The sequence below is a fragment of the Camelus bactrianus genome, chromosome 24, assembly GCF_048773025.1.
Source record: "Camelus bactrianus isolate YW-2024 breed Bactrian camel chromosome 24, ASM4877302v1, whole genome shotgun sequence".
Taxonomy (NCBI): Eukaryota; Metazoa; Chordata; class Mammalia; order Artiodactyla; family Camelidae; genus Camelus; species Camelus bactrianus.
Window position 1 is genome coordinate 17,040,490 of NC_133562.1, and position 13,609 is coordinate 17,054,098.

General features: G+C 41.8%; 1 protein-coding gene and 1 long non-coding RNA gene across 6 annotated transcripts in view; one reads left to right on the forward strand and one right to left on the reverse strand.

Annotated features, from left to right (window-relative positions):
* GALNT1 (polypeptide N-acetylgalactosaminyltransferase 1) overlaps nt 1–13,609 on the forward strand; it is a 78,810-nt gene that overhangs the window by 51,096 nt on the left and 14,105 nt on the right. For all 4 annotated transcript variants that reach the window (XM_045510834.2, XM_074352240.1, XM_074352239.1 and 1 more), the window contains 3 exons: nt 2,196–2,362; nt 7,848–8,055; nt 11,852–12,022. In XM_045510834.2, the coding sequence (XP_045366790.1) occupies nt 2,196–2,362; nt 7,848–8,055; nt 11,852–12,022 (546 nt within the window). The remainder of the gene's footprint in view (nt 1–2,195; nt 2,363–7,847; nt 8,056–11,851; nt 12,023–13,609) is intronic.
* Nucleotides 2,371–5,445, reverse strand: LOC141574910 (uncharacterized). Of its 2 annotated transcripts, none has more exons than XR_012502049.1 (3): nt 4,787–5,445; nt 3,662–3,925; nt 2,371–2,860 (listed from the first exon to the last, which is right to left on the reverse strand). It is a non-coding gene; the product is annotated as an uncharacterized LOC141574910 (long non-coding RNA). The 2 variants fall into 2 exon arrangements; XR_012502050.1 differs by lacking the exon at nt 2,371–2,860 and adding an exon at nt 3,074–3,198.

The window sequence follows — 13,609 nt, forward strand, 5'->3', positions numbered from 1 at the left end:
TTTTTTACTGAAGGGTAGTTGGTTTACAGTGTTAGTTTCACGTGTATAGCAAGGTGATTCAAGTTATACATTTACACACACATATATATGTATTTTCAGATTCTTTTCCATTATAGCGTATTGCAAGAAATTGAACATAGTTCCCCTTACTGTATATAAAACAGATGAACTACAAAGACCTCCTGTGCAGCACAGGGACTCATCACCTTCTGTGTCTCACTCTCACCGTGGCTGTTAGTTCTGTCTCCCAATTCTCCTGTAATGATAAGCAGGATTAACTTGGGGAAAAGGATTACGTATGACTTAATACAATTCAGTTAAATAATATTAGAAACTTTTTTTCTGAGCCCCTTTTACCCAAACACAGGCCATTCCTGACTTGAGAGTCCTGCTCCAGTCGTCTGTGAGTCAGGCACTCAGCGTGTGCCTTCCCTTGGAAACATGAGTGTCTTGACTTGCTCACCTGGGAGCTACCTGAAGCAGAGTACTAATGATGTAGATAGATAGATTAGATAGACAGACAGACAGACAGAATCTAGCCACCATTTAGAACAGTTTTGATAAATACTGTCAAAATAATACTATTTGATATAGTACTATTATATCAATACTATCTGAAAATAGTGTTAGTTACTGTATTAATTATTTAATACTATTTTCAGATAGTATTGTTTGGCATGCTAAGAACCTTCCCACAGGTTTCCTTCCCGTGGCCTAGGCAGCTGGTCGCTGGGACCTCACCTCCTCACCCCCGCCTTGGAGGCAGGGGATTGTAGAGAGGGTGGCAGGCTGCGTGGCGGCCTTCTCATGGATCTTGGAGTGAATGAATGTAGGGTGAGTGGGGAGTGGACTGTGGCGTGGACGTGAGGCTTAGGCTCCGGTGGATAGACAGTGAGGTTACGGTAAGAAGACAGGGAGCCCACACCGCGAAAGGGAGCCCTGGGGATGGGGAAGAGGGTGGGAGGTGCTGAGATGGGATTTAATGAAGAAGGAGAGCGGAAGCTGCTTGTTTCTCCTCTTCTCCTGGGAGAGCGGAGGGGCAGGGGCTGACGGGGCCCCTGTAGTGACCTGTCCTTCCATTTCTCCTTTTCTCAACCCCTTTATTTTATTTACCTTGTCATCTTTTTTCAGTTCTGTTTTCCTTTTCTTCCACCTGCCAACCGGCAGCCCTGGGATGGCATGCTTAGTAAGCAGGGACGTTGTGGCAGTTTCAGAAGCGGGCTCTTGTTGGTATCTTTCTCATTTCTTCCCCCTTCTCTCCTTTCCCTATTCCCATTGACAGGTAATAACAGACGAGATTGGAGAGAACACAAGGTCTGAGGGATTTACAGGAGCAAGAAAAAATAGTAGAAAGAGAGGCTGGAGGAACTGTTCTTTGGGGATCCCTGAGAGAGTAACATATGCCCTCTTCAGGAGAGTTTAAGTCCTAAAACACATGCCTGAATGTCTGCTTACTGCTGTCAGTGCTCTCTGGTGGTCCGTTTCTAATGGTTTCACCTAGCCAACAAGATTGAAAGAAGAGACTGTAGAATCAGTATGTTGATTTTGTGTGCAGGTATTTCTGGTGTATTTGGTGATTGAGTTTATAGACATAGTCTGTACTGAACAAGATGCACATTGAACTCTCAGTGTGGTGGAGGCAGCACCAAGACTGGTGTTGTTAGTCAGGCCCTGGCACTCCCTCCCTGGGTCTGTCCTCAGCTTCTCATCTGTGAAACGTGGCTCCAAGTACCTCCGAATTTTTAGGGAGCTTAAGTGCCTAGTACATGATAGATACTCAGTAAATGTTGGTTCACTTCCTTGGTAGAAAATAATCCTTTGCTTAGATGATTAAAGCGTTAAGACTGATTTTTTTGTCTCATTGGACTCTGGAGACATGTTCAGTTGGGGATTGATGATAGAGCCTTAGTACATTCTCCATTAAATGAATCAACAGAAAACACTCATCAGAAAGAGGTGCCTGATTCTAAGGACACAGTTAACATCCTTAAAATGATTTTAATCTAAACGTATATCTTTAAGTAGGTACTATTTTATTAAACATGCAACATTAACTAAAACTTAAGTAAATGAAAAGTTACCAAGGGTTGCACCGCCAGAGCAAACTGTCTTTATTGTTCTGTCGCCCCTTCCAGCCTGGGTTGCTTGATTATGCTCTCTTAACAGTTTTACAAAGGCATTTGCTTTGTCTCTAGGTGTAAAACAAAGGTGTATCCAGATAACCTTCCTACAACAAGTGTGGTGATTGTTTTCCACAATGAGGCTTGGAGCACACTTCTGCGAACGGTCCATAGTGTCATTAACCGCTCACCAAGACACATGCTAGAAGAGATTGTTCTAGTAGATGATGCCAGTGAAAGAGGTAAATCTTAGATTTTAATGCCAAAAATATGCTACACCTTTTGTCGTGAATGGTTAAAAAGCTACTTGCTATCATTTTTAACCCAGTAATTTTATACAAACTTCTAATTTATCCTAAAAGTTATTTTACATTTGGACTCATTGACATGTGCAAAAAATTAACACCCTTGTGAAACTTAAAATATTACTTTAATTAGCATTTAGTTTATGTCACATCTTAATCTTGTTTTAAAAAGAAATAATTCTATAAAAATTTATGCAGAACAGTGGGGGGTGAAGCACATAATTTTGTCAGGATTTTCTCTGTGGGAAGCTGCAGCCCTGAGTCAGTGGAGAAAGATTAGCTCCTACTTAGAGCCGTGAATAGCAGTGTTAGTCCCACGTCCAAGGGAAAGTGTCTGACAGCGCAGCGGAGCCTTGGCTGGGTGAGCTGCGGGCCCCCACGTTCTTCTTAGGTTTCCCCATTTTCTCCATTTCTAAGTCCGGGAATGGTCTGTAGCTAGGTGCATAAAAGGATGAAGAAGGAACTTTTGAAAAAGTGGAGTCTAGCATGACTGACCTCATAATGATCCTCTGCAGTGACTTTCCCAGATACTCTTCCAAGAATCTCAGAATTTTTCACAGGCTTTTTTTTTTTTTTTTAACCACAGCACAGCTATTTAGGGTCATTTGTGTTGTGAGTTTCCCCCAGTATAACTATACTCACATGAGAAAAATTTGGAGGGAACTACAGAAAATGGCTTTTCCTTCCTTAAGCAGCTTTAAACTTCATGACCCATCATTTCAACCTTCTGGTTATTGTCTCCAACTTTCTCATCTGATCTCTCATTGCATCTGCTAAGAAAGTTTAGCCAAGTATTATACCTTCTCCTTCCTGTGTCCACATTAAATATATACACTTAACCATGATTAAAGTTAATCATTTCATATCTTAATTATTGGGAGTCATTTGCACATTAATAACAATTTGAATCTTAACTTTGCCGGGTTGTAGTGGTAGAAATGAGTAAGTTACAGCCCTACCGTCTCAAACGCCTGGTAGCGTACCTCCTTAATCTAATTAAGGAGATGGTTTATAATGACACAAAACATTTAATAATAGCATAACATATATTGTAATTAATGTCAAAATGAACAAGAGCTGTTATAAATTAAGAATACGACATTTTAATAATACTGTTGACAACAGCACTATAAACCTCATGTGGATAATTGTTTAAAAATAACTAACTGAAGTTAATTTAAGCAATGATATTTACAAACATCTACCCTGCAAGTGGCTTGTGTGTGGTTTACTTACATGTTGATACTTGTTCAATTAAACATTCCTCAAGGAGAAATACTTTGCTTCAGATGAAATGTTTTTCCACTTCCCCCTTTGTTTTCTCCGTCATTTGGTTGAGTGCCTGAGAAGGCTATGTGAAATAGTTCATTTTTGTAGGACGTGGCCCGGTCAGAAAGACATGTGTGTGCTCAGCCTGAAGTGATGAAGAAAGTCAAGCGTCCCAGTTTATCTTTCTCCTTCCTCGTGCCGGCCCTCCCGAGTCCCCCAGCCTGCAGACGGCTGTAAGAGGAAGTGTGTGGTTAGGTGTCTGCCTCGCTACTCCCCATGGGGCTCTCAGTCACTGGGCAGGGTCCCTGCCTGTACCTCCGGAGCCCTGACCAGGGATCTGGCTCTCCCTTGTTTTCCTGCCTGGAGAGCCTCAGGCACCTGGGTCACCACTGCTGATACTTGGGAACCACCGGGCATTGCGTTGTGTTTATAACTGCAGTCTTGCTATCCAGATTGAGAATCATCCAATGTAACTTTCCTGTTTAGGTGGGGACTCTTGGGCCCAGGAACCAGAGCAAGCTCCTTAAGTCTGCTCTTTCCTGTCACGCGGCACATCCAAGGCCCCATTCATTGTTTCTCACCTGGACTGATGGAAGGCTACCTTGTCTCCCCACAAACACTCTCGCCCCCTCCCATCTGCTCACGCTGCACGCACAGTGAGCGTTTAAACATGCTGATCTGATCATGTCACTTCTGATTAAAACCTTTCCTCTGAGGCTGGCATGGCCAGCCTCTGCCCGCATCTCCAGTCGCATCCAGAACCACTCCCTGCCTACCCCATCCCCACAGTTCAGCTCAGCTGTTTCCTCGGAATCAAGTTATATTCAAAGCGGCCTTCCTTGACTTCCCAAGACCAGGGCATTGCCTCTGAACACATCTCAGAATGCTCTGTACCCTCCCCAGCTCTCCCCAGAGATTTACCTGTTCACTTGTTTGTTTCATGACTGTCCCCCCTCACCCCGCCCCTCCAAGCAGACACTGCAGACTTCATCAGGACCGTTTGCTCACCATTAGCTCCTAAATGCCCACAGTGCCCATTACATAGTAGATAGTCCAGAATTTATTCACTGAACGAATGAAAAATTAACGTACCAGTCACTTAATCCTTGTTTTTATTCCTTGTCTACACAAACTTCCTAACTAGGTTGTGTAGCAGGCAGCCTGCTCATGGCCTCGGGTGCTGGATTTCACTTAACTTGCTGAGTTGTCAGTAGCTCCATTTATTAAGTATGAAGTAGGTGCTATAATTATCCCTGTTTTATTGATGGAGCAAAATAAGGCTTAACATGGACCTCGGGCCTGACCTCTCGGCTGCAGTGTACTTCATGTCTGTTGTGACTTCACTGTTACAGGGTCTGTAATGAAGACGGAATCTGGATGAATCCCTAGTTTACGTCAGAAGTTACATAATCATCATCTCAAGATTATCTTACTACTTAGAATTGATACAGTATTCTCAGTCTGAGATGACTATTATTTTTCTCATTTTATGCAGAAGGAAACAGAGGTTCTCATTTAAGGAGGGATTAGGAGTCAGATTTGTTACACTCCAAATTCCTTGCTCTTTCTACTGCTCTTTAAAGTTCTGGCTAACAGTTCTCAGATGTGGCTGGGAGCAGTGAAATTTCCCTGACGTTCAGTCTCTGACAGCCTCACACTTCGTGATGGAGAGATGCCTAGGGACCCGCTTACAGACTGAGAGCTGCAAAGATGGTCTAAGAAACAAGATTCCCCCTTATTTTTAGATGACATAGTAGCTTCTGCCCATAGTCACGTAACCCGCCACGGCTTCATTTTTGTAAAATGAGGTTTGAATAAATAGATCCTAATCTCCCACCCAGTGCTGAGTCCATAATTCTGTATCAGCTGTTAGGAAGACTCCTGTTTCGTTTTTCTTTTCCTTTTTCTTTTTTATTGAAGCTGTAGTTGACTTACAGTGTTGTGTTATTTTCTGGTACATAGCATAGTGATTCAGTTATACATATTTATTACAGATGTATCTTCTTCATATCCTTTTTCATTATACGTTATTACAAGCTACTGAATATAATCCCCTGTGCTAAACAGTAGGACCTTGTTGTTTATTGGTTTTATATATAGTAGTTTGTATCTGCTAATCCCAAACTCCTTTTATGCCTCACCCCCCCCCAACCCTTTCCCCTTTGGTAACTGTAAATTTGTTTTCTGTGTCTGGGAAGACAGCTGTTTCTTACATTTATTGCATGAAAGCCACAAAGCTGTCAAAGAAAGATGCCAAGAAAATTTGTGGATTAGCAACTTTCTTGAGCGACCAGACCAGAGAATCATGCATCTTTCATTTTAGTTATAGACAGGACAGAGTATTATGATTTTCAAAGATACAGGATTCAGGAATTCTGATTCTTAAGAAGCACTTTAAACTGTCTGATATTTTGGGAAAATTTATTGGGAGACACAGTGTTTATGACACAGCCCAAATTGACTGGCCTCAGGCATTAGAATGTATCTCATACCTGACCGCGTGAGAGTCTGTCATACTCTGGGCACAAAGGAATTTAAGTCTGTGTCAGGCCAGGGGATTCCGCAGTCCTGGATCGTCTTCGCAGTAGCTCTTCTCAGGTTTCTTGCTGTGGATGAAAAGATGAGCTTTGAAGTCAGACCTGGGCTTGATCTTGGATCTGCCCCCGTTAATAGGCTGTGTCATCCTGATCAGTTCATTTAATATTCTGAGCCTTATATTTTCGCGTCTTAAATGTGTGTAATAACAATCTCCTAGGGTTGTTATGAGGATTAAATGAAAAAAAAGTGTAAAGAACTTGGCGTTGTGCTAAACAGACCCAAAATAGTGAAATGTTGCTGTTCTCTGAGATCCGCACGGCCCTCGCCTTTTTACTCAGAATTGAGTTATATCTTTCTGACCCTAAGATTTGGTTCATAAAATCTATGTGGTCAGGTAGGAGTTCTCCGCATATTTTTCAGATATCCTTTCTAGCCCAGCTATATCAGGAAGTAGTACATTAGCAGACATGGAAATAATTGTGGTTCTGGTGTGGTGGGACACAGGCCTTTCTCTCTCTCACGGTTTTCATGGCCCTGATTCCTCCATTGTTGAACCAGTCTGGTCTTACTAGTTCAAGTGAGCAAGAACCATTTCACGCTGTTTGTCTTTCCCTCTCCACTCTATATAGGAAGCCCTTTGGATTCCCTCATTTAGTGTTTAATACTCAGACCCTGATCTCCATTATTCGGGTCCTGTGGTACAGAGCTGGTCACAGGAGTCCCCTCAGTTCCATGTCAAGTTTTTCCTTCTCTAGAGAGATTGTCTTTACACTGTTGAATGGGAGCTGTTTGGAAAGACATCTGACCGTACCACCATCAATAGCTTCTGTGGCATAAATACCACAAACTAACATGGTCTGAAAAACTCCTTCTCTTTGAGTAAATGGAACCTTTTCTGCTTTTTGAAGTCAGTTATGTACTTCGGAGGCAGGAAATCCTCAGCTCAGGGGCACAGCATCTGTTGGAATCCTCCAGGACAGTGGCTTTCGTGATGAACTCATCCTCCCTTTCTCTTTTCCTCTTCACCTATCCTTTCCTCTTAAAGCCCTTTTTACCTAGACTGACCTGTCTGCTAGTGATCTCTGTTTGGCCGTACGGCTGCAGTCCAGCACTCCCTTCTGACTTGATAAAAGAGCTATGGAGTCAAAGTCTGTGATCATCTGTGAGACAGTTCGTTTCTGCCTTTAAAGAAATCCCACAATTTTCTAAACTCTAACACCTACTGTGTCTTCTGTTCCTTCTCTCTATTGTGTTCTGGATTTAATTCTCTCAGACTGCTCTTTCTGTTCCTGATCGTTAAGCATGATTAGCAAAAAGAACTGTGCCTGACAGAGAGTCGCTTAGAGAAGTGTGTTATCTTTGATTCAGCCTGAGCCCAAAGGTTCTCTGCTGATTCCTCATGTAATGAGGTAGAGGCAGTTCTGGTACATTCTCTTAGGAAGTACAAAGGCTTCCTGAGTGAAAAGGGTTTGTGAGTCAGGGAGCCTCACGGAAAGTGCTCAGTAAATATGTGTGGAATGAATATTGCAAATCAAAATTCTTTTACATCTGGATAATGCCAGGTCCCAGTTTTTTCAAGTTATTTTTTATTGGTTTTGTTTTATTAATCTTTCAGACTTTTTGAAAAGACCTCTAGAGAGTTATGTGAAAAAATTAAAAGTACCAGTTCATGTAATTCGAATGGAGCAGCGTTCTGGATTGATCCGAGCTAGATTAAAAGGAGCTGCCGTGTCTAAAGGCCAAGTGATCACCTTTCTGGACGCGCACTGTGAGTGCACGGTGGGCTGGCTGGAGCCTCTCCTAGCCAGGATCAAACATGACAGGTAATTTTCTGGCGTCTGTAAATTGTTTCCATTGCGTTTGTCCTAACCCATGGTAAGTTGCAAAATTCTGATCTCTAAATAAATACAAAGATAATTTCCCCTGAAGTTCTTTTTAAAAATACCTGTGAGGAGCACTCTAGACTAAACATGAAGAAGGCCAAGTCCTGAAGTCTAGAAGGAACGTTTGTAGGCTGTCTTGTTAATGAGGGTGGGTTAGGAGAGGGGGTGTTAGGACGCACACTGTACGTTCTGTTCATTAAACGGGAGCAGAACACAAGGACAGTGAACTCAGGGAAGGGAGGATAAACCCTCGTCCCTGCTCTCTCGAGCTAACGCTGGGGCGGGCAGGGCAGCCCCTCTCTGTCTGCATCCTTACTGGGACTGCAGCTCTCAGCCCGGAGCACGAAGGAGCAGAAGGGGGCGGGGAGACACACGCTGCCTGCGGAAGTGTTTGGCTGCGTGAGGAGAAGCGCTGTGATCTCAGGTAACACAGGAGGAGCGTGCGGAGCAGGGCCAGCCTCTCATGATGCACGGCTTCCGAAGGATGACCTGCTGCTAGGCCCTGGCTTAGCTCTTAGGTATCAGGAGGGAGCCGGACCTCAGTCTGCTAGACCCGTGCTAGTTGAATTTCTGCTGCTCATTGCAGTGTGACCCAGAGGCTGTGGCTACTTAACATTAAGGTTTAGATTTCAGCAGCGTAAAATTTTACTAGTCAAGTGGAGCAGAGTGGGACCTAAAGCCACTGCATCTGTTCTGTTTGTAAGCAAATGCTGGACCTACATCTCTCCCCTTTCAAAGAAGAATAAACAGAAAAAGCCAGCTTCGGGGCAGTGAGAAGATCTTTAGAAAGGAGCGCATTGCCTGCAGAAGGAATAGGGTATCTCTGTGCGTTGTTTTCTGTGTGTAACAGATGACTGATTTCGGAAGTATTTGCTTTCTTAAAGACATCTTGTAACCTTTATGAAGCAGGAGCCTGGACCCACAGAGAGAAAGCAGTGTGAGGTGATGACAGAAATACGAAGGGAAATTGGCTGAAATAACAGCCATGACAACTTCCAGTTGGGCTGAATGGTAGATTAGGTGTCCTGAATAATTTTTCCAACTGAGAAAGCTAAATGCTGGATAAATAGAAGACACATTTTTAAATGCATCACTGAGTTGGCACCAAAGTAAGAAAGTTTGCAGACCTCAGCATGACGAGCAGAGAAGTAAGCAGCACAGACACTAACGCCAGCTTTCACTTGTGGGGCTCCTGCTGAGCTCGGGGAGCACGGCTTCTGCCTTGAAAGAAAAACGGATGGGAGGGTGGAGGCGAGGCCTGGGCCCTGCCTACAGTGGGAAGGCAGATAGCAAACACCTGTATAAAGCGAGGCTCTCCGTGTCTGTACCTCCCTGTTAGTGAGAATGAGAAATGAATCCTACCACGCCAGAGAAAACTGGTACGGAGTGGAAGAGGGCGAACAGATTTCCGTCAAGAATTTGTAAGCAGAATGTAGAGAAAGGGGGAGCCCACTCCGCTCTTTTTATGAGACTAGTGTAACCTTGATATGCAGTCAGAAAAGAGGTGCATGGAAAATTACAGACCCACTCATGAATGCTAATACGGAAACCTCACACCACCAGCAAACTGGGTCCAACTGGGAGCGGGAGCAATATATATATATATATATCATATCATGTCATATTCTGTATCAATACATAAACAACATGTCATTACTAGTTGGTTTAATATTATAAAACCAGTTCACATAATATACCCCATTAACATGTTTCTGAAACTGCTTAAAACCCTATCATTAAAACTCTGACCACTTTAATAGATACAGAAAAAAGTGTTCATTTATGATTAAAATGAACATCAATTTATGATTAAAAATACTTAGTAAACTATTACAGAATGGAAATTTACTAATCTAAAAAAAAAAAAGATAGTTAACCCCCCCCAAAACCACACACCTTACCTAGCAAACATCGTATTAATGGAGAAATGTTGAAAGTAATTTTTGAACGATATGGCACAAGAGAAGGAGGCCCTGAATTATTACTGTTAACTCAGTATTATTGGAAGCCTTCGACTCTGCAGTAATACAAGAAACAAGGTGTATAAGAATTGGAAAGGAAAATACAAGTGCTGTCAGTTGCAAATGATGTGTTTTTTATGAAGAAAAGTAATCTATACACAACATAGTAGAAAACAGTAAGAATTTAGCAATATTGACAAACGTAAGATCACCATAGAAAAGTCAATTGCCTTCTCCATAAGAGTTAGGAATAGGTAGAAAATACGTGAAAAGAAGAAAAGAAATGAAACCATTTATAATAGCAATGGAAATCATAGGCGGTAATTAGGAATATGTTTAACAAATGATGCATGAAATAGAAAACTGTTGAAATTCACTGGAAAGTAATCTGAGCAGAGAGAGAAGGGTAATGTTCATGGATAGAAAAGTCAATAGAAAAATGTCATTTCTCCCCACATTGATCTAAAAATTCAGTGCATTTCTAATTGAAATCTCAACAGAATTTTCTTGGAGAAACTGGCTGATTCTCACCTTTACGTGGAAATGCATGTTTTTAAGAATAGCTAAAATACCCCTGGAAAAAAAGGAGCCAGGTCCAGTGGGGCTGCCCTCCTAGAGTCAGACTTACTTCAAAGCCGTTTCAATTGTGGCAGTGATGTGCTGATGCAGGAATTCACAAACAGACGAGTAAAACAGAGCCGCCCATGTTTATGGGAAAACTTGACCTATGACAGAGCAGGCACTTAAAATTACAGCAGAAGAAGGGACTGTTAAATAATGCCGGAATAATTGGTCATCCTTAAGAAGAACAAATGAAGTTGGATACTTACTGCGTGTCACACCCAAAGTCAGTTCCATGAGGGTTAAAGACAAATATGAAAGGCAAAAATACAATTCTTTTTAAAGATAATATATGGGAGAATATCTTTATGATTAGGGAATAGAGAAAGGTTTCTTAAATAAGACACCAATTGGATGGGGAGGATATCACATACTCTCAAATGTGGCTCCCGGGGGCTCTGAGCAGGGTACCTTTCCTCAGAATGGGCTGTGGTTATGTGTGAATTTTTTCAAGTGTGTGAAAATCACAAATACCAAGAGAAAACTTTTTCAGTGTGTATGATCAGGCAATTTGTATGAAGAAATACAAACTTCAGGGAAAATACTCTTTTTAATAATAATACAAATTTTTAAAATCCTGAGATAACTGCTTAATAAAATTACAAGAAAACAGTATCTGAAGCTGATAGCACTGTGAGGACGTTGCACGTACATGTGATACTTGGGAATCGGTGATGCGTAGTGCCACGAAAGGTTCTTGACTTGGCTGATCTCACTCCTGGAAGTTTCTTCTTAAGGCAAAAGTGAAATTATATATATATATAAACATCATCACTTAGTATCTTAACAGCGGAAATCTCTAAGGAACATACATGTCCAAGAGCCATTTTTTAGGAAAAGTGTGAGCTTAAAATTATTAAATATATAGTCATTTTTGAAAACTAGAAAAAGTCGAAGGATTTTTACACGTGGCCAGTATGTCAGAGTATGAATGGAAGAGGTGTGGAAGGTTATCAGCAAATAAATATGATGAGTAATTATGTTGCTACCTTGGCAGGATATAGCAGAGAGGTTTTTTCACCATTGTCTTAACATTAACATAGACTGTATTTTTATTTTAAAAACACTCACTATACAATTGTTATATAGTTGTTATGACAGGCCTCAGAATGAACGTTTTAAAAGGTTTTTTTAATTCGCTTTCATGAGTTTAGGAGGACAGTGGTCTGTCCTATCATCGACGTGATCAGCGACGATACTTTTGAGTACATGGCCGGCTCTGACATGACCTATGGCGGGTTCAACTGGAAGCTCAATTTCCGCTGGTATCCTGTTCCCCAGAGAGAGATGGACAGAAGGAAAGGTGATCGGACTCTTCCTGTCAGGTAATTAGTTTGTCAAACATTTTCCCTAACGTGTTGTTGGCAGAGGGGTGTGAAGCTTTGGGAGTTGTATTAGCAGGATTAGAAGTGTATTTTGAGAGACATGAAGCGTTTGTGCACTGTACGTGTAGTTAGGAGCCATCTTTCACACACATCATCATTTCAGAGAGGGATTTTTTTCCTCTGATGAATTAATAAAATTAGAATCTTTCATTTCTGTAAATCTAGTGCCAGTGAGATGGTGATACGCATATGTTCTTTCGTTCCTGTATGAACATTTTGCAAGTCTGTAAGTCAGATTCATGCTTTAATTCAGTTATTTAGGATAAAAATATTTAACTTAAACAGTCCCTTAATTAATTGTAAGTGCCAGTATGTGAAAATATTACCTAAAACTGGGTCCTTGCACTAAAATCTAAGATTTTAAGTTCAGACTCATACCACCTGATAAGATTAGTAAAATTGTTTGAAATATAAAAATAGCCAGAATTGACAAAAGTATGAAAAAGGATTTCCGTGAACGCATTTCTGCTTTTTTTTTGCTCTACATTTGGTCTTATGTGGATTTTTTTCAGAAAGGGATAAAAACCGTCATGCTATCTAGGACCTTTAGATTGAGGCCTTGAGCTTTCTGAGCCATCGTAGGATTTATCCTGGTTGCATCAGCCTGCTGCTTCTGTAGTAACTGGGAGTTCCTGCAGAACCAGGCTTTTTAGCTTTCTTCTCTCCTGGGCTTCCCAGATCTGTCTTCCTTTAAGTCCAGTTCTGGCAAAGCTGAAGAGAGGTTTCACTAATTCTGCGCTCTTTCTCCCTAGCCAGCCCGAGGCCTTTCCTTGTAGAGGGACTTCCCCACTCTTCTCCTGACGACAGTTCAGATCACCATCTGAACCAAGTGTTCCTAAGCATTTCACAGATGATGGACTTCTTTGAAAAATCTGATAAAAAGCTATGAGTCTCCTGTAAAGGGGGTGGGGGGAGCAGGGATGTACATGGGCAAACAGAAGGTTCTGCATATAATCCTAGGACATTTAGAGTGACCCCCAGACCCAGGTGAAGAAAGCCTTGCACTCAGTGAAGAAGCTGGGTGTCAGCCCTTGTCCTGTGCCTCCTAAGGTATTAGACCTTCTTCCTCTTTCTTCTCTTCTAAAATCAAAGTAAGTCCTAGCTTCTTTGTGGAAATAACTATTTCTACTAGAAAAGCAAATGCTGCCGCCCTGACCAGTGCATGGAATGAGTATGTTTTAGGCCTACAGAGATGGCCAGCTCATCCTAAAATACGATCTTCATAGTGTTCTCTGTCTCTGGAACTTAATTACTTTCTCCTAGTTGGAGTCCTTTTTTTCTCCATACTCATTCCTCAAGGAAACCAGTGTTTGATTTTCATTTATTTAAATCCTCTTTCATTATCATTTCTCTGCTTAATTCTGTGTATTCCCACCCCCTCTGCATACCTGGGCCAGGCTTCGAGGCAGAGAGTGTACCGGACTCAGTCAGGGTGATGAGCCCCTAGGAGGAGCATGTGGATTTTATTCGGTTCTTCGTCTCCTTCCTTAAAGGTTCAGGGAAAGGGCTGCATTGTTTTCATCCTAT